The following is a 20,432-nucleotide window of genomic DNA, read 5'->3' as shown; positions in this document are numbered from 1 at the left end:
GAACCGTGTCTACTTTTTTACTTCTTTGATCCATTCCACGGTAGACGTATTTTCAGTCATTTTTCTACTGATTATTAATTATTGTTAACCCTAAGTATGCTATTAATGTCAACAAAGGATTAGTTAGCTAAATATTAATCATTGTTAACTCTAAGTATTCTATTAATGTCAATTCTTCTATCAGTGTCAGTAAGTATTCTATCATAGAGAAGGCAAAGGTCTTTGGTCTCTGGTATTATGGTTACATATACATGTCCCAAGCAGGAGAACAATTGACCTGGTTAATTATCATCTCTATCGTATTAATTACACTGTACTTTTCAGATACCCCACCATTTTTAGGTCTTAATAATTTTACCACAAAACTAAATCTATTATATAAAGCCTTGAGAATTCCAATATTAATTAGGGGACTGTAAATGGAAATGGCTAAGCAGCAGTGCTGCTTCCTCTTTCCATTACTCCAAGGTGCTTTTGTTCTTTTTGCTCTGGTTTATGCCCAGGACCAACAAGGTATGCTATATATGCCAATACTTTAGAAAATATTAAATATATATATATATATATACACACACACACACACACACACACACACACAATTATAAATGTTACGTAACTTGTTCACTTCCGGGGTAGTCATTGAGTTGGTGCATCTGTTTTCTTTTTTTTTTTTTTTTTTTTTTAAGATTTTATAAGCATAGATTGTGGTGCTTCAGAGGACTATACCGACGAGACGACGGGCATCAACTACAGTACAGACGATAACTACATCGAAACTGGTGTGAACAAGATTATATCTCCTGAATTCAATACAAGAAGTCTTTATAAGAGTTTCTCAAACGTACGAAGCTTCCCAGAAGAAACCAGAAACTGTTACACCCTTAGACCGATTCAAGGACGAAACCATAGCTATTTGATCCGAGCAAGTTTCAAGTACGGAAACTACGACGCGCAAAGCCAGCTTCCAGAATTCGACTTGTACCTGGGAGTCAACAAATGGAATACAGTGAAGCTGAAGGATGCATCTAGTCCCAAAACCTTTGAAATAATTCATGTCCCTCAATCAGACTATATACATGTTTGTCTGGTCAACACAGACTCTGGTACACCTTCATATCAGTATTAGAGTTGAGGCTCCTCAACAATGACAGTTATGTCACTCAATCTAAATCCGAGTCATTGGAACTCTTTGCAAGGGTGGACTGTGGTTTGTCACCTTACCAAATCGTGAGGTCTGATACTTTCTCTCCTTTATGATATATCCTTTTTTTTTTTTTTTAATTGGTCTTTATATTTTATTTTTAATATATCCATTTTCTTTTTACGAAATCTAAATAATAACATTTAGTTTTTGGTGAATAAAATCTAAATAATAACATGTGCATATTATAGATATTCTAAATTAAAATAAATAAATAAAAACCTATTATACATATAAAGAGCAATCAGGTATTGATTAAATTTAAAGAAAATCTTAGAAAATTATTTTATAAAATATTTTTTTATTTATTACATGTATTTTTATGTTTATATGTATTATTTGATTGTTTTATAATTTTTTTTTTTTTACTTTTCTGAAAACAAAAATATTTTTAATGCATGTTCAAGTTTTTTTATTGGTTTTTATTTCTTTTTTAAAGAATATATATTATAAGTAAATATTTTTATTTTTATTTTTGAAAATTACATTTGAAAATTTTTAAAGCTTTTTACTAACTTTTTTTTTTTTAATTTATAATCCCAATTATAATTTTTTCATTAACTTTTTATTCAAAATTTTTTGCACTATTGCCCCTTAAAATATTCAGAATTGTACTTTGGATCTTCAATTTTTTCTCATGTGTCACTTGTGTATCGACTCTTAAAAAGTTAATAGATAAATAAAAAAAAAGGTTGCAATAAAATAAAATATAAAAATTAAAAAAAAAAAGAGTAAAATTTAGGAGGTATAATGTGAAAAAAAAAAAAATCATAATGCAAAGTGTAAGCTTACATGGTTTAGGTTGCATTGATATCAATCTTTTCTTTTTTTTCTTTTTTCTTTTTTTTTACTTGGATCATTTTTTCATTTACGCTTTACTTCAGCCTTTCGAGGGTCCAATGACATATAAAAATTTGGATATGAATGGTCATAATTCATTTTCCATATATTTTTTTCCTTTTTCATTTAACCTTATTTGCTAATATTGACATTTAATATTTAATAAATAAAAAGATTGAGGTTCATCCTTTCATTTCTTTTTCTTTTCTTTTTTTCTTTTTTTTTTTTAAATTCAATCTTATATAACTCTTTTATTGACAGTTTCTTAGGCCAAGTTCCCAACATGTTTTTTTTTTTTTTTTTTTTTTTTTTGGGGGGGGGGGGGGGGGGGGGGCAATTGCCACAAGACCAAAGAATGAAAAATGTAATTGAACAAATGAAAATTTTTTTAGTCTAAATATAAAAATAAAGTACAGTACTTCAATTGTTAGCGATTGTTTTTTTTTTTTTTTTAATTTTCTTTTGCATGTCCATTTCTTTTATTTCTTCTAATTGGTGGAGGCGAGCTTTGTAATTTCACAATATTTTTTTCTAATTTTTGGTATATCTAAAAATAGGGTTTAGCATTCTAATTTTTTTAAAAATGAAATGTATAATAAATTATAAAATAATGGTTGAATTTTTAATACAGAGACGAGACTTTAAGAAAAAGAATTTTTATATGTAATTTAGTAATACTTATATATTTATTTTTCTAATCATATATTTTTCCAGAGTTTTCTTGGTAGTTATATAAATTTATTGCAATTATTTTCTTTATTTTCATTATTTATTTATTATAATCATTTTTTAGTACGTCTACAAAGTTTTATAAACCCGTAATATATCATATATTTCTATCTTTTAGTATTTATTTATTTTTATCCTTTTACTAAGAATGAAAACATTAAAATTGTTGAATAATATTAGTTATTTTTAAATAACCTAATTGCAGGCTATTTTTGAAACTCAATTTTTAATTAAGAGTTAATAAGATTAAATAAAAAAAATAGAAAATATAAGTGAAAGGATGAATCTTGACCTTTTTATTTATTAATTGGCCGGTATCATTAGACTTAGAAAGAAGACTAAATGAAAAAATGGAATAATAAATAAAGGATGAATTATGATCATTGATATGCAATTGGTCATGAGTCACTTTCCTCAAAAAGTTTAGGTAAAACTTTAATAAGGAAAGGATCCCGATCCTTTTTCTTTTTTTAATTTTTCTGTTTCAAATCTACTCCTAGCTACAATGAAAAACCATCAGTCAATTTTGTACATTTATGAAATATATATATATATATATATATGTGTCACTATTGTAGCTAAGAAAGAAGGGAAAAAAAAAAGAATTATCATTAAAGTCAATTAGAACCCTCTTTTTATTATGGAGCTATGCGGTGACTAACAAGCCACAAACAAAATTCATAATTAAAACCAATGTTTAAAAAATAAAAAATAAAAATTGTGGAAATTTCATTTTTTTCCCTCCGAGTGTAAAGGAAATTTAGATTTCTAATAAACACAGAAAAAATTTTCATAATATTCATGAAATTTTTTTATGTTTTTCCATTACTTTTTTCAAAAGTTCTATTGAAGTACCTATACCAATTCTTTTATAATTTGATAAAAAAAAAATCCATAATTTATATGAAAATTTAAGAAATTTTCATGAATTCTATGCAAAATTTTGAAAATATCTATTAAAATTATTTTTTAAGTTTTTGTAATTTTTTTATTAAAAAATTTATACATATTATTGAGATTTAATAAATTTTTTTACTCAACTAACTTTATTGATAGTTTATTTTTTTAACCTTTTGTTTGCCTTACAAAAACTAAGCAAATAAAAATGAAAAATTCAGTTTTAACAAATGTCAAAAAATTCATCAGACAAGTTTATCTATCCCATTCTTAGGAAAAAATTAATTTTAATAAATTTAATATTTGTATAAATATTGTAAAGTAGATAAAACTTATAACATAAACAAAAATTGAAAAATATGAAGGGAATATATCATATGTAAACTAAACCATTAGAGAATAATAGTTGGCAGTCACAATTAACATAAAATTAATATGATTGATATATTAACAATTGCATGCAAAATTATTATACATTTCATATTTTAAAAAAAAAATGAGAAAGACTAATAATTTTTCATTAAGAATTCTATGTGGTATTGATATGACATTCATAAAATATAATTTAATTATAATAATTATTTTAGATATATTTTAATTAATAAATAATTTTATCAAATATGAATTTTTCTGCATATTTTTTATTACTAATTATATATTTATGATCGTTAACGTTTATTATATATTGATTGATTTAAGAAAAGATATAATATCCATTTGATATTTTTGCAATCTTAACAGTAGTTAATTTAATAATTAATTGATTAAATAAACTAATTCTAAAATTTTAATAAAAATTTTTATTTTAAGAAATAAAATTAATTTTTATCAATATTCAATAATTTTTTATATGTCTACAAATATTTTCATATTTTAAATACTCAATATTTCTTTTGATACCGATTTTTTTTAACCTTGATTAAAACTATATTTGTCACCAAAACAAATTTATGTTTATGGCTAGATTGTCATTTCAGCTTCATGGCATAGAAGGTTCTTAATGAATTTACTGGCAACTTTTTCTTAAAAGAAAAAAATATATATATATAATGTCATAAAAACGCATATATCTAGTTACAGATTGTGCATTTATAGTTAGGAATTTTGTCCCTAGTTAGTTTAATCAAGGGGGGAAAAAAATTTAAAATCTAATGAAGAACTGCATTAAAAATTTTGTTAATGGTTGATCAGGTACAAGGCTGACAGTTTGGATCGCATGTGGTCACCCTTGAACAATGATGCTTGGGAAGTTTTAAATAGCTCATTTGCCATTACCCCTAATAGTTTTCTACAACCATCGATTGTGATGAACACTGTTGTGACGCCAAAGAACGCTAATGAATCTGGGTTGTATTTGTCCTGGTCATCTGAGGGTAACTTGTCGACCGAGTTTTACATCTACTTTCATTTTACTGAAGTCATTAAGGATCTCCAGATTAACAACCAGACAAGAGGAATGAACATATTTTTAAATAATAAGATATGGTATGGTCCATTTTCTCCTACTTACTTGAGGGCAAACACAATCCGCAGCAGATCACCAACAATTGGGTCAAATTTCGAGTTTTGGATTAACAAAACTGACAATTCAACTCTTCCGCCGCTATTAAGTGCCCTTGAGATTTTTACTGTGAACGAGCTTGTAATGTCACAAACAAACCAAAGTGACGGTACATGTGCAAGTTGCTTCTTAGTTACATATATACATATATATATAATATTTCCATGTTTAGTAAATTTTCTTAATTATTTGTTTTGGTGATGAAATCATTCTTAGTTCATGTTATAATGAATATCAAGTCCTTCTATGGACTGAAGATCAAAAACTGGCAAGGAGATCCCTGTGGCCCGAGTCCATGGAATGGTCTCAATTGCAGCTCCAATGCTTTTGACCCACCTAGAATCGTGTCCTTGTGAGTATAATTACATATAACAAATTAATTTTAGTATTTACCAATTTTTCTGCCTAAATCACGTTCTTACTGATTTATTGATTTATCTATCACCTCAGGAACTTGTCCTCGAATGGATTGACTGGGAATATAGCTCCTTACATATCAGACCTCATATTGATACAGATGTTGTGAGTATATATATATACACATTAATGTCAACTTCTTACGGGATTAACAACATTTCAGATTTACAGTTCCTGAATCTTTTAACATGATTGATTTAAAATCATTAATATAGGGATTTGTCAAACAATAATTTAACCGGGATGATTCCTGATTTTCTGTCTCAAATGCCACACTTGAGGGTTTTGTAAGTAACTTTTGGTCTGAAATTATTACTTTGTTTCCTTTAGGATTTTCTATATATATATATATATATATAAGATATATCCACAAACAGAATGAGTTAACATATTTTCTCTGCTTGACAGAAACCTTCGACACAACAACCTCTCAGGGACACTTCCTTTAGGACTCTCTGAAAAATCAAAGAATGGAACAATTTTGTTGAGGTCAGTCATTTGAAAGTTTGTTTATAAGAATATAGGAGGTTAATTACATAACATAATTAAAGTTCGTTGATAAGAATATAGGAGGTTAATTATATAACATAATGATCAATTTCAATTTCCAGTTATTTAAATATTTACATGGCATTATTAGGTTATGTTTAATCTTAACTAAGTTTTTCATTTCTTGTAAATGCAAGTGTGGATGAAAATCCAAATCTATGTTTGACAAATCTATGTGATGAGAAGGACAAAAGAAGCAACCAGTCTGTTGTTATTCCAGTTGCATCCTCAGTCGGTGGATTTCTAGTTCTATTTATTTCAGTGGCTATTTTCTATGGCCTTAAAAGGAGAAAAAAAGGTAACTAGTAAAGAGTATTATTTATGATCATTCATGAATTAATTGTTCAAGTCTTTACAAACTTCTGCCCCAAAATTCCTCTCAGCTGCAATACCCAGTGTTACGGCGGTAAATGTTGAGTTCAATATTAAAAGGGATGAGGAATTCAAACAGATAAAGAAACAGCAATTCACATACTCAGAAGTCCTTAAAATAACCAACAACTTTGGGCATGTCATTGGGAAAGGTGGATTTGGAACAGTTTACTATGGCTACTTAAACAACAGCGAGGTGGCTGTCAAGATGCTATCTCGTTCATCAGCTCAAGGGTTCAAGGAATTCCATGCGGAGGTACTGCAACATTAGCTCTGTGAAATGTGAAAAGCCCATTAAATTTGTTTCAATTCATTGCTTTCTTGACAAAGGGGTATCAAACTTTTCTGTGTGACATGTAATATGACATCCACCAATTTTATTGGACAGGCAAAACTTCTTACAAGAGTCCATCATAGAAACTTGACACCTTTAGTTGGATATTGTGATGAAGGCCCTAATATGGGGCTCATCTATGAATACATGTCTAACGGAGACTTATCATGGCATCTATCAGGTACCCTGTGTACCTTTACCATATAAAAATATATTATCATTTAGTTGTTATTGAAATGAAAAGGTAACAAATCAAACTATCAATTCATGGATGTATATATGTTTTGCAGATAGAAATCCCCATCCCCTGAATTGGGAAGAGAGACTCAAAATATCAATTGATTCAGCACAGGGTCAGTTTGAAGATGTTTGGCATATATATTTGTTATATAGTACTTTCCGGTTTAATTAAGTAAATGAATTTTTATTTTTATTTTAATCTCTGCAAAAATTGAACTGCAGGACTGGAATATTTACACAATGGGTGTAAACCACCCATTATTCACAGAGATATGAAATCCACAAACATATTGCTGAATGGAAAGTTGCACGCCAAATTGGCTGATCTTGGGCTGTCAAAAGCCTTTCCGGCTGATGGTGATGATTCTCATCTGTCCACAGTAGTGGTTGGAACTCCAGGCTATCTTGACCCTGAGTAAGTATCCCACCACAATCTCTGTTCTTAGTATCTCCTCTGTTTTTGAGACTATAATGAATCACCTTGTCCTTACAACTTCATGTCTGCAGGTACTATGTGTCAAACAGGCTGACTGAGAAAAGCGATGTGTTTAGCTTTGGTGTAGTTCTATTGGAGACAATCACAGGTCGACGTGCAATTAACAAGAATGCCAAGATGAAGGATCAGAAAGGTCATATTATCGAATGGGTTGACTTCCTTCTTTCCAATGGAGACATAGATAATATTGTAGATCCAAGATTAGACCGAGACTTTAACAAAAACTCTGTTTGGAAAGCAGTAGAAGTGGCAATGGCTTGTGCATCTCCAACTTCGACTAGAAGGCCGACCATGATTCAAGTAGTGATGGAATTAAAGCAATGCTTGGCAATGGAGATGAATCGGACTCGGAGGAGTTATGTGACTGAGTCAAGTGAGTTACCCGAAATGTTTATATATAGCGAAAGGGGTCCCCAGTCAAGGTAACGTTTTGGAGGAGCTTCTCTGCTTCATTTAGTGAAAAATGTGATCAATTGTAAATACTATTTTGGTTGTGGGCTAGATCATAATTAAAGAAGCTTTTCTTTTTGTAAATTTTGATCTGTATTCTGAGTTTTATTATGCTCCAATATTGTACAAGTTTGATGTGCTTGCCCAATGAGAAATGGTATATCTTTGTAAAATTTCTTCATACATCTATTTGTTTTTTCTTTACTAATATTCAATGTTATACTTCAAAGTTATTGTTTCTTTTTTTAATTTTATTTGAGTAAAACTTGTAAATGGTTTAAAACAAAGATTTTGGAAAATTTTAAATAGTTTGGAAATTTTAGACCTTATAAAAAGAGTTTTTGATAATATTAAACTTCCTAAAAATTTATTTCAAGGATCTATTTACCTTTTTTTTGTTCAACATAAAACAGTTTGATTTGCAAAATTTTGAACATTTTAGGAAATTTGGAGCTTAGTTTGTTTGTATTTCTTTTTTTTTTTTTTCTTATTGAATCCCTTCACAAATCAAGTGCCTTTAATTAGATTTGATTTATAATTTTACGATAACGATCTTTCCCGGTTTAAGACTAAAATTAATATGTCAAATGCTAAGAGTATCATTTAAATTAATGATTTAATATTAAAATCCTAGTTGGGCAAGTGGCAAACCTTTTAACTTTTAACAGAGATGTGAAATCCACAAACATATTGTTGAATGAAAAGTTGCAGGCCAAATTGGCTGATTGGTAGTGGTTGGCACACCAGGCTATCTTGACCCTGAGTAAGCATCTAACATTATAGCTCTGTTTCTTGCTAATAAACTCCACAGCATAGCATATTCTCTCTTTTTGATTGCTTATTAATTATAATCAGCCTGCCCTGAGGTCCAACTTTTTTTCTCTGCAGGTACTATGTGTCAAACAGGCTGACTGAGAAAAGTGATTATTTAGCTTTGGGGTAGTTTTGTTGGAGATAGTCACAGGTAGACAAGCAATCAGCAAGAACAGTGACCAGAATGGTCATGTGTTTGAATGGGTTAACTTGATTCTATCCAAAGGGGACATAGGGAATACTGCAGATCCAAGATTAACGCAAGACTATGACAGAAATTCTGTTTGGAAATTGTTAGAACTGGAAATGGCTTGTATATCTTTCAATTCAACCCAAAAGGCCGACCATGAGTCAAATAGTGATGGAAATAAAGCAATGATTGGCAATGGAGATGGCTAGGACTTTCAAGAACGATGTGTCTGAAATATTAGTATTTTGAAGAATATTTTTCTGCTTCAAATTGATCATGTTAAAAGCTAATTTGGGTTTGTGCTCTTTCCTAATGAAAGAAAGCTTTTTGCTTTTAATCTGTATTCTGATTTTTCTGTACACGATGCTCATATTTTACAAAAAATGATGTGCTTTTGCGCAATAAGAATTTAGAGATCATCTTAATCTCTTTTTTTCTTGTCCTTTGGGTGCTTCCTTTAGACCAAATTGACAATTACAGCGCAACTTGTTTCACTTTGTACCTTTGACTTTGAAGCATTCAAATAATTATAGAACGTGATTCCACCACTTATTACCCATGAATCAATTCAGTTCATTTTAATTAGATGAGATTGAATTTGTGATTGCGATGATTTAACTAAGAAAATATTAAAAACCTGTAAGTTTGGATTAGGATTCATGGTCATGAGATCACACCAAGACTTACCATACATTTTCTCAAATTGTTTTGCAATTAATTCATTCATATTTTATTTGATTTTATCCAGATAATATTGTATATTAAAATGTAGTAAATACACGGAAGTTTTTATATTTAATAAAAAGAATATTGGTTTCAATTAATTTTTTTAAAAACAAGTAGTAAAAAGAAAGAGAGAGAGACTAATAAGCCAACTTGGTTGCCCCTCTTCCAAGAAACTACCAAGTATCCCATTATTCCTTGTCATTTTGGGAACAGGGAATGCATTAGCGAAATAATTAATTAATTAATTGATATCAACGCCAAATATTCTATCACAGAAAAGAAAAGGTCTTTGATATGTTATTTTGACTTGTGGAAAAGACACTACTTGGGTATATATATACACCACACACTGGACAACAATTGACCTGTTTTTTTATTATTATTATTGTTAATGTAGTTTCAGATTATCCCATTTAATGCCTTAAGGAATTCCAATGAAGTAGTGTAAAGTGGAAATGGCTAAGCTGTACTTGCTTCTTGCAATATTACTTCCTGTTGCTTTTGTTCTTGTTCATGGCCAGGACCAACAAGGTATATAAGCAATTTATATGCAACTCTTGTCGTCTTCCAGTGGACCAGTACTCATTGAATTGGTGCTAATTCTTTTTTCTGCAGGTTTTATTAGCATAGATTGTGGTGCTTCAAACGACTATACAGATGATATAACAGGCATCAGCTACAGTACAGACGATAAATTCATCGAAACTGGTGTGAGCAGGATTATATCTCCTGAATTCAATACAAGAATTCTTTATAAGAGATTCTCAAACGTACGAAGCTTCCCGGAAGGCACCAAAAATTGTTACACCCTTAGACCGATTCAAGGAAGAAACCATAGCTATTTGATCCGAGCAAGTTTCATGTATGGAAACTACGACGCGAAAAGCCAGCCTCCAGAATTTGACCTGTATCTGGGAGTTAACAAATGGAATTCAGTGAAACTTGAGGATGCATTTAGTCTCACATCTTTTGAAATAATTCATGTGCTTCAATCAGACTATATACATGTTTGTTTGGTCAACACTGCCTCTGGTACACCTTTCATATCGGCTTTAGAATTGAGGCTCCTCAACAATGGCAGTTATGTCACTCAATCTGGGTCTTTGGAACTCTTTGTAAGGGCAGACTGTGGTTTGTCACCTAGCGAATTACTGAGGTCAGTCATTTTCTCTTCTTGATTAACCATTACTAAATTTGAACATTTGTAACAAAATGATGCACTAAAAGTTTTGTAGCTAATAAAGAAAAATTTGAAAAGTCACTGAAAATATTTTTTGTGATATGGCTATATAGTGACCAACTGGCACAAACAAATTTCATGATTAAAATTCTATTTTGCCACTAAAACAATTTTGTGTTTGCGCCGGATTGTCATTATAGCTTCGCCGCATAAAAGGCCTTTATTGAATTTAGTTGCAAATGTTCTTTTGAAAGTAACAAAACTTTATGATATGAAAAGTGAAAAATAAAAGGTATCATAAAACATATATTTTTAGAGACAAATTGCCATGATTTGCAGCTTAAAGCCATGTCACCATATATATATATATATATATATATTGGCAATTTGGTAATGAATTAGGAAAGAAAATGTAGATAATGAACATTTATAATTTTGTTGATGATCAGATACCCAGATGACAGTTTGGATCGCATATGGGAACCCTTGAACGACGATGCTTGGGAAGTTTTAAATACCTCATTACCCGTTACACCTAATAGATATGAACCACCACCGATTGTATTGACCACCGCTGTGACCCCGAAGAACGCTAACGATTCTGGTTTGAAATTACCCTGGTCATCTGAGCATAACGTGTCGAATGACTTTTACTTCTACTTGCATTTCACTGAGATTGTCAAGGATCTCCAAATTGAGAACCAAACCAGAACAATGAACATATTTTTAAATAATAAGCTTTGGTATGGTCCATTTTTTCCTGATTACTTGAGCGCATTCACAGTATATAGCACTTCACCTGAGACCGGATCATATTTTGAGTTTTGGATTAATAAAACAGAGAATTCTACACTTCCACCAGTTATCAGTGCCATTGAGGTTTATACGGTGAAGCAGCTTGTACTCTCACAAACAGACCAAAATGATGGTACATATATATGTATATATATATATACAGTCCGTCTATGGTGCGGACGATCCTCATGCGGACCACAGTATTGGTGACAGTTTTTCATAGTATTGGTGACGATTTTCTAAAAAATCGTCACCAATACTAAAAAATCGTCACCAATACTATGAAAAACTGTCACCAATATTGCGGTCCTCATGCGGACCATCCTCACCATAGAATTTCCATATATATATATAATGTATTTGCATATATTTCCATGTTTAGTAAAATTTCTTAATTATTAATTTTTTTTTTTTTTTTTTTTTTTTGGTTGGGTGGTGAAATTATTATTAGTTGATGCTATAATGAATATAAAGTTCTTTTATGGACTGAAGATTAGAGACTGGCAAGGAGATCCTTGTGCCCCTACTACATGGAATGGTGTCAATTGCAGCTACAGTGGTTTTGACCCACCTAGAATCATCTCCTTGTGAGTATAATTATTTAGCTTTAACTATTTAGCTTTAACTAAATAGTTTTTTTCAGCCTAAACACATTCATTTACTTACTGATTCATTGACTTATCTACCACCTCAGGAACTTGTCCTCAAGTGGATTGACTAAGAGCATAGCTCCTTACATATCCGACCTCATATTGTTACAGATTTTGTGAGTATATATATACATATAATGTCAACCTCTTTGGAGAGTGAAACTTGCAGTTCCTGATCTTCTAATTGATAACCATTAATTGCAGGGATTTGTCAAACAATAATTTAACAGGGATGGTTCCTGATTTTCTGTCTCAGATGCCTGACCTGAGGATTCTGTGAGTTTTTTTTTTTTTTTTTTTGGGGCTCTGGAAAATTATTTCCTTATTTCCTATAGGATTTTCTTTATCCACACACTGGATTGACATATTTTCTCTACTTGACAGAAACCTGCAACACAACAACCTCTCTGGGACACTTCCATCAGGACTCTATGAAAAATCAAAGAATGAAGCAATTTTTTTGAGGTCAGTCATTCATAATTTTGTGCATAGGAATATAGGAGATTAATTATAATATAACACATATAGGAATCAATTTCAATTTCCAATTATTTAAAACAGAGGATTATTGGGGTTATAATTAGTCTTAACTGAGTTTTTCATTTATTGTCAATGCAAGTGTGGATGAAAATCCAAATCTATGTTCGACAAATCCATGTGATGAGAAGAAAGACAAGAAAAGCGACAACTCTATTGTCATTCCGGTTGCAACTTCAGTTGGTGGATTTCTGGTTGTCCTACTCATTTCAGTGGCTGTCTTCTGTGGCCTTAAAAGGAGAAAACAAGGTAGCTATAGCAAACAGTACTATATATGATCATTCATAAATTAATTTTTCTAGTCTTTACAAATTCGTGCCTCAAAATTCCTTTCAGCTGCGGTACCCAATCTTACAACAGTGAATGTTGAGTTTAATATTAAAAAAGATGAGGAATCAGAAGAGATAAAGAAACAGCAATTCACATACTCACAAGTCCTTGGAATTACTAAGAACTTCGAGCGTGTCATCGGGAAAGGAGGATTTGGAACAGTTTACCATGGCTACTTAAACAACAGTGAGGTTGCTGTCAAGATGCTCTCTCGTTCATCAGCTCAAGGGTTCAAGGAATTCCATGCAGAGGTATGACAAAGCAATTTTTTTCCCATTCTATGAGTTCATTAGTACTGCAACATTAGCTCTTTGAATAGGCCATTGATTTGTTTCAATTAGATAATACTATTCCCTTCTGTTATGTATATAATGCTTAACAAAGAGGCAACTTCTACTGAACAGGCCAAACTTCTTACAAGAGTTTATCATAGAAACCTGACATCTCTTGTTGGATATTGCGATGAAGGCCCTAACATGGGGCTTATCTATGAATACATGTCTAATGGAGACTTAGCATGGCATCTATCAGGTGCAATATATGCCCCTATCAATTCTTTAATATATATATATATATGTATGTATTATGAAACGAAAAGGTAAGAATAAAAACTGTTAATTCATGGATATATATGCAGATAGAAATCCCCATCCCCTGAGTTGGGAAGAGAGACTCAAAATATCAATTGATGCAGCACAAGGTCAGTCTGAAGATGTTTGGCGTATATATATATATATATATATGTATTTTTAGTACTTTCCAGTTTTCATGAAGTAAATGAATTATTTTTATCTGTCAAACTTTGAACTGCAGGACTGGAATATTTGCACAATGGATGTAAACCACCCATGATCCACAGAGATGTGAAGACCACAAACATCTTGCTGAATGAAAAGTTGCAGGCGAAATTGGCTGATTTTGGGCTCTCTAGAGCCTTTCCTACCGATGGTGATTCTCATGTGTCAACTGTAGTGGTTGGAACACCAGGCTATCTTGACCCTGAGTTAGTATCCCACCAAACAATCTCTAGTCATTTCCTCTGTTTTTCCTTGCCTATTATCAATCACTCTGTCCAACCAAACACCAACTTAAAGGTTTTCAACAATTTTTTGTCTGCTGCAGGTACTATATTTCAAACAGACTGACTGAGAAAAGTGATGTTTTTAGTTTTGGGGTAGTTCTATTGGAGACAATCACAGGTCGACGTGCCATTGACAAAAATGCAAAGAACAAAGATCAGAAAGGTCATATTATCGAATGGGTTAACCTCATCCTTTCCAGAGGAGACATATATAATATGGTAGATCCTAGACTAGACCAAGAGTTTGACAAAAACTCTGTTTGGAGAGCAGTAGACGTGGCAATGGCTTGTGCATCTCCAACTTCGATTAGAAGGCTGACCATGACTCAAGTAGTGATGGAATTAAAGCAATGCTTGGCAATGGAGATGGGTAGGACTGTGGGTAGCAATGTGACCGAGTCAAGTGAGTTACCTGAAATGTTTAGACGTACCCAAAGGGTTCCCCAGTCAAGGTAACGGTTTGCAGGAGCTTCTTCTGCTTCATTTGATGAAAAATGCAAATCATATGTAAAAACTATTTTGGATCTGTGCTAGCTCACAATTGAAGAGAGCTTTTCTTTTTGCAAATTTTACTCTGTATTCTGTGTTTTTAGTATGCTCAAATACTGTACAAGTTTGATGTGCTTGCCCAACCAGAAAAGTAGGTCCTTGTAAAATGTCTTTTATTTTTCTTGCCATTTCATTTTGCTTGGTTTTCTGAGCCTTGTTGTGCAGAACTGTTACATAAATGAAAGCTTTATATTCTATTTGTTCTTTCATTACCAATATTCATCGATATATGGTTCAATTGGGGTTTAAAACAAAGATTTAGGAAAATTATTAACATTTTGGAAAATTTGGACCTCATACTTAACAAGTTTTAGCAATGTTAAATTTTTGTAAACATTAGTTTCTGGAGACTAATCACTTTAGTTGCTTAACAAAAACTTTTAGAAAATAGTTTGTTTCGAACATTGAAGTTCTAAATTACAAAATAATTTGATAAAAATAGTTTACAACAAAATTTTTGAGAAATTTTAAACATTTTGGGAAATTTAGAGCTTAGTATTTGGTATTTCTTTTTTTATTTATTTAATCACTTTATATCAAATGTCTTTAATTAGATTTAATTTATAATTTCAAAATCGTGATTAAAATAATATACAACTTGGTATTTATATAAAATTTTATTTATTATTATTTGTTTTGGGCAATGCATTCAGAACATTTTGTAGCCCACTTCAATCCAACGGGCCTGAAGATATAAAATGGGTAAACTAGAACTGGTCTGGTCCATCGAAAATCTTGCTATTGGACCCTGCGTTGTTTGTTTTTGGTCTACAAAACCAATAACAGAAACGACAAAGTGACACTTATCATGCACATTAAGACACCTGTTTTTCTTGTAAGTTGTCGTTTAAGCATCAGAGCAAAAATAAAAATAAAAATAAAAACGAAGCGGTTTATTGCAAGCAACAGCTTACTGTTTAAGAAAGTCAAAATGCGCCCACTTGCTTGGTGGTGGTAGAAACCTACAAAAATAATGAGTTTTGAAAAGCTTATCCGCAGACGCAAATTGGTTATCTTCAAACCTCTACAGCTTTTGTCAACAACTTGAATGTCCAACCAAAAGAAAAGCAAATAGTCAAGCCTCAGATCCTGGTTCCTTTCGGCTTTCTCAACGGAAAATGCCTATTTTAAGCATACTATTCTCTCACACTCCCCTCCCCCAAATTCAAAATAACCAATATTCATAATTCACCTACTTTTTCACATCTAAAATTAGACCCTTTTATGATTATTTATATATACTTTGGCAAAACCCACATCTTGATGATGATATTCATAATCAACAACAACATCATTAACTTAGCTGCACCATATGATTTTGTACTAATTAATTTCCAATGATGGATTGAGCGTTAGGTACTTTTTGGTCAATATAAAATTAACAAGTGCCCAAAAACCTCACAAGCCAAAAACTATAGTACTAAGCATGCAAAATATGCTTGAAAAACGAACAAAATTCATAAAAACCCACACATTATTATCCCATAATTACCAGCATCATCATGAAGAATATGATTAGTTGCATAGTCTTTGGAATGTTGGGAGTTTTTTTCTTTTTTTTTTTTTTTAAATGGAGAAAAAGATTTTATTATATGTGCATATATGAAAAGTTCGCCTCAAAGAGAAAGAAATAAAGGAAAATAAAAGTGCATAAACATGTGCTAAGCAATGAGGTGGGGGTGATTTTCAAGGGCACGCTTTGGGTTGAATCAAGGAGACAGGACCACTGACTGGACTCACAAGTTTTAAGAGAATGTCTCATGCCTTGGTTAGCCAACAATGACAATTTAGAAAAAAAACCCCATAAAGATATATCCAAGAAAAAGCTGAGCTTTAAGTACATAAATCCCATTAAACAATTATACAACAAAGTTTTAAAGTGATGATGCACTTTCTAGCCCTTGATCATAATCATAGGTGTTATAATTGCCAACCCTTTTGTTACAAATAAAAATATGATCATGAGTAGATTTGTTCCACCTTTTCTTTATACTACTTCTTCCTTTGTCAAACAAAAGCATCGTGAATTTACCCAAAAAAAAAAACAAAAAAACAAAAGCATCATGATGGTGGAAGTAGTAAAAACAGTGGCGGAATTAGAGAATTTTGGGAATTCTTTCTTGCGATAGGGGTCTTGGGTTGGTGGATGCGATGATTGTAATGGAACCCTATGATTAACATTGAACATTAATTAACTCTGGATCAGTACAGAAGATGCAATGATGACAGAATTATGGTTTGGATTTTGGGGACTAAAGCTTTTTTCTACTACTTTAAAAAGCGTCAAAGAAAATGTCTAGGGGGGTGTTAATCATTGGTAATGAAATGATGATGAGAATGATTAAAGGTCTCTTTTGGGGTTAGGCCTATCTTAATAGTTTTATTTTTTTTTCAATTTTGAGAGTGATGGATATGATTAGGGTTTTGAAGTGGGACATGGGTGGTTTGCATGGCAAAAGAAGCTGGGTTGAAAGAGAAAGCAATATTTGTAGGTGGGCAATTCATGGAGTCAATCTTTTGACCTAGATTTTCTAAAGCTTTAACCTGTGACCTGAGAAACTTGAGGTAGTTTGCAGCTTCATCAAGCATTGATGCAGTATCCATCTTGTTCCCACCTGGAACCAGCCTCTGCAAAACCCTAATTCTCTCACTAATCCTCTCCCTCCTTTGCCTTGCAGCCACAGTTTGTGGATCAGTTGAAATCCTCACATTCTTTCTCTTAGGCTTCTCCACCACTTCCAAACCTAAATTCACAGGCCTAAAAGCCGCGGCACGGTATATCATCTCCTTCATTTGAGCAATGGCTTCAGGATCAGGTTCCTCAATTGATGAAGAAAGAGATGAACTTGGCTGTTGGAAGTTAAGGTTTGATGAGCCTGAACGTTTCTCTGATCTGGGTCTTTTGGCTTTTGGCAAATCCTCCGAGATTAGCTGAAAACCATAACCAACACCTTCTCTAGCAGTATTGGAACAATCAGCATTCTGAAGAAGATTGAAATGATTAATATAACTTGATCCCGCTTTGAAATTGATTTGATCATTTCTGCTACTTCCTAATGTAGAACTACTAGGCTTAGTAGTGGTGGTGGTGGTGTCCGAGCACTTGGTCTGGTAGTTGTGGCAATATCGTAATTCAGATGAACTTTGGGAAACTGTTTCATCAAGCTCATTCACCGGACAATGCATTTCTTTGCTTCTGGAAACATTGTTCTCGGACTCACCGGACGAGACTGCACTTGCAGCTGAAGTTCTTCCATTAATATTGTTGTTATTCCATAAGTTTCTATAATCTGTGAAAATCATGGAAATTCCATCATCTTCAACAGAAGCAGTAGTATCCGTGTTGCTATTAGTATCCGAAAGCAAGCAATCCAGGGACTCCAGAGAGGCTGTAGTTGCTGCAGCTGTAGCGACCTGAGATATGGATCGCTCTGTAACACCATAATCAGCTATTATCGAAGTTGTCGGTCCCCAACTCGTTTCGGCTCCAGATTTGGAAAGCATATTGTTCAAGTTTGACGCAACATCTACATCAAACATGGAAGAGATTTGCTGAACTACTAATCCATCCACTACTCTTTGACCATGTGGTGGATGAGATTTTTGGAGCTCCTGGATTGGATTCAGAATACTAGAACTTGAGTTGGACATCAGAAAACTCTCGTCAATGTTATTATCATGTTGATGATGACTGCTCCATAAAGACGATGTATTAGCTGCCGCAACATCCCAACCCAAACCGTCCATCTATCAAAGAACTAGAAGAGAATTCAAAGTCTTATATCAGAACTCTGTACATGCAGACCGACAAGAACCAAAAATTAGTCAACAAGTATAAACATATACATCGATGGTCCTCTTTGTATTAATAGCAGTTTAGTACTTATCAGATATAAATTCATGAAATGCAGAACGACAAGAACCAAAACTTAGTCAACAAATATAAACATATATATTGATGGTCCTATTAATTTCTATTAATAGCAGTTTAGTACTTGTCAAATATAATTTCATGGAATTGCAAATAATGAAAGTCAAAATCAAAGACCGAAGGAAGTTATATATATATATACATACATATACATACATATATAGGACATACCTATTCCAGATCCAGCTGCTCCTAATTTAATGGGATTAAAACGAGCTAAACTAGAATCAAAGCTCAGCTTATAATCAGCTTTTATGTTTCTCTCTGTACAATCTGGTACTTTCACTAGCCAACCTTCTCTTTAATTCGATGTCATCAAAACTACTGTGACCAAACAAAACAACAAGAAAACCACCAAATTGCTAACGTCAGTTTTTGGCTCAACTAGTAACATACTACTTTTCTTCTATTGTTAACAAAACCGAAAAGGAAAAAACTCAAAAAATTGCAGTTCTGAGAATTCATACACTTAAGAATCAGCTCATATATATATATATATATATATAGAGAGAGAGAGAGAGAGAGAGAGAGACTACTCCAAGAAAAACTATAGCAAGAAAGATAGATAAAGAAAGTCTATCTTTTTGGTTTTTCCATAATTGGAGAGTGAAAATGGAAGATAGACAAAGAAAGTTTTCTTCTACCTTATGCTGCAATGGAGAACCAATATTGGTACAGTGCTCTGTTCGTTGATAGGCATGCTTGTATTTATATATATAGATAGATAGATAGGAAATTAAAACAAATCTTAGAATATTATAATACACACAACAAAAAAATATTGGTAATATTTGGTACTTGAACCTGTATAATATGAGAAAGAGAGAGAAGGCTGAATAAAATATATAAAAATTTCGAACAGTTGAAAGAAGTATAATGGAGGGGTTTGAAAAAAAAAAGATAAGGCTTTTTGGTCAGTTTGGTGGGTGTGTAAGAGTATATTTTTTGCAGATGGGGAGCATGAGATTTCAGAGAAGCATTTTGTATATCTTAACCAATTGGATAGTTTATTATTATTATTATTATTATTATTTTAAGTTGGTTTTTGTATTCTTTTATTTTTTTTTTAGTGGGGAAAGCTCTGAGTCTGTCTGACCTCTCCTTTTGGTTGTTTATGCCATTCCATGCGCACTGTAAAGTTACAGTAAAAATTGCGGTTTGAAAGTGTAAGGCATCTTTTTTAACAGTAAACAGTACCATTTTCTCTTTCTAAAAAGAGTTCCATTAATCATAGTCTTAATCATAGCCTATTCCTGCTTTCACTTTCTATTACAGTACTACTTTTCTTGATACATACATGTATAGTAATATTAGTTGCCACCACCTAGTAAACCCCAATGAGATCAGAGTTTTCCTAGTTTATATCTAATAAAAAATGAAGACCCTGGACCATTAACCATAAACTGTATCGATTTATTTATAGGAACTTATTAAACTTTGAGTGAGATATATATATATATATATAAACACATTGGTATTATATATTATGTTCAATTTTGTTGCTATGTTATTATATTGGCAGTATATATAAAGCAAATGGTTAAAGTAGAATTCCAGCAGTAAA

At 32.0% G+C, this 20,432-nt stretch overlaps 2 protein-coding genes and 1 pseudogene across 5 annotated transcripts; 2 read left to right on the top strand and 1 right to left on the bottom strand.

Annotated features, from left to right (window-relative positions):
* The first annotated feature begins 403 nt into the window (after window positions 1-403).
* Window positions 404-8,214, top strand: LOC132800516 (putative leucine-rich repeat receptor-like serine/threonine-protein kinase At2g19230; annotated as a pseudogene).
* Window positions 8,215-10,237: 2,023 nt separating this feature from the next.
* LOC132799971 (putative leucine-rich repeat receptor-like serine/threonine-protein kinase At2g19230) lies at window positions 10,238-15,024 on the top strand. Its single transcript, XM_060812730.1, has 13 exons — window positions 10,238-10,346; window positions 10,431-10,971; window positions 11,445-11,923; window positions 12,242-12,377; window positions 12,485-12,556; window positions 12,645-12,716; window positions 12,825-12,905; window positions 13,060-13,226; window positions 13,314-13,558; window positions 13,712-13,838; window positions 13,945-14,007; window positions 14,121-14,310; window positions 14,430-15,024. The coding sequence occupies exons 1-13, from the start codon at window positions 10,271-10,273 to the stop codon at window positions 14,842-14,844; spliced, it is 2,664 nt and encodes an 887-aa protein (XP_060668713.1). The 5' UTR covers window positions 10,238-10,270; the 3' UTR covers window positions 14,845-15,024.
* A 1,698-nt stretch (window positions 15,025-16,722) lies between these two features.
* Window positions 16,723-19,866, bottom strand: LOC132803372 (transcription factor bHLH87). Of its 4 annotated transcripts, none has more exons than XM_060816156.1 (3): window positions 19,513-19,866; window positions 19,040-19,192; window positions 16,723-18,728 (listed from the first exon to the last, which is right to left on the bottom strand). In XM_060816156.1, exon 3 carries the CDS (start codon window positions 18,682-18,684, stop codon window positions 17,329-17,331), a length of 1,356 nt encoding a protein of 451 aa, XP_060672139.1. In that variant the 5' UTR covers window positions 18,685-18,728; window positions 19,040-19,192; window positions 19,513-19,866; the 3' UTR covers window positions 16,723-17,328. The 4 variants fall into 4 exon arrangements, with proteins under 4 accessions (XP_060672139.1, XP_060672142.1, XP_060672138.1 ...); XM_060816159.1 differs by having other exon boundaries at window positions 16,723-18,684; XM_060816155.1 differs by having other exon boundaries at window positions 16,723-18,695; window positions 19,513-19,865.
* Window positions 19,867-20,432: the final 566 nt, after the last annotated feature.

This window comes from Ziziphus jujuba, chromosome 1 (assembly GCF_031755915.1).
Source record: "Ziziphus jujuba cultivar Dongzao chromosome 1, ASM3175591v1".
Classification (NCBI taxonomy): domain Eukaryota; kingdom Viridiplantae; phylum Streptophyta; class Magnoliopsida; order Rosales; family Rhamnaceae; genus Ziziphus; species Ziziphus jujuba.
Note: the sequence above shows the minus strand (reverse complement) of the source record. Positions and strands in the feature narration are given on the sequence as shown.

Bases quoted from the DNA above. Each gene is read 5' to 3' on its own strand.
- LOC132803372 (XM_060816156.1), bottom strand. From the start codon at position 18,684: ATGGACGGTTTGGGTTGGGATGTTGCGGCAGCTAATACATCGTCTTTA.
- LOC132799971 (XM_060812730.1), top strand. From the start codon at position 10,271: ATGGCTAAGCTGTACTTGCTTCTTGCAATATTACTTCCTGTTGCTTTT. The intron at 10,972-11,444 runs GTCAGTCATTTT...GTTGATGATCAG, and splicing joins TCACCTAGCGAATTACTGAG to ATACCCAGATGACAGTTTGG. The intron at 12,717-12,824 runs GTGAGTTTTTTT...TCTACTTGACAG, and splicing joins ATGCCTGACCTGAGGATTCT to AAACCTGCAACACAACAACC.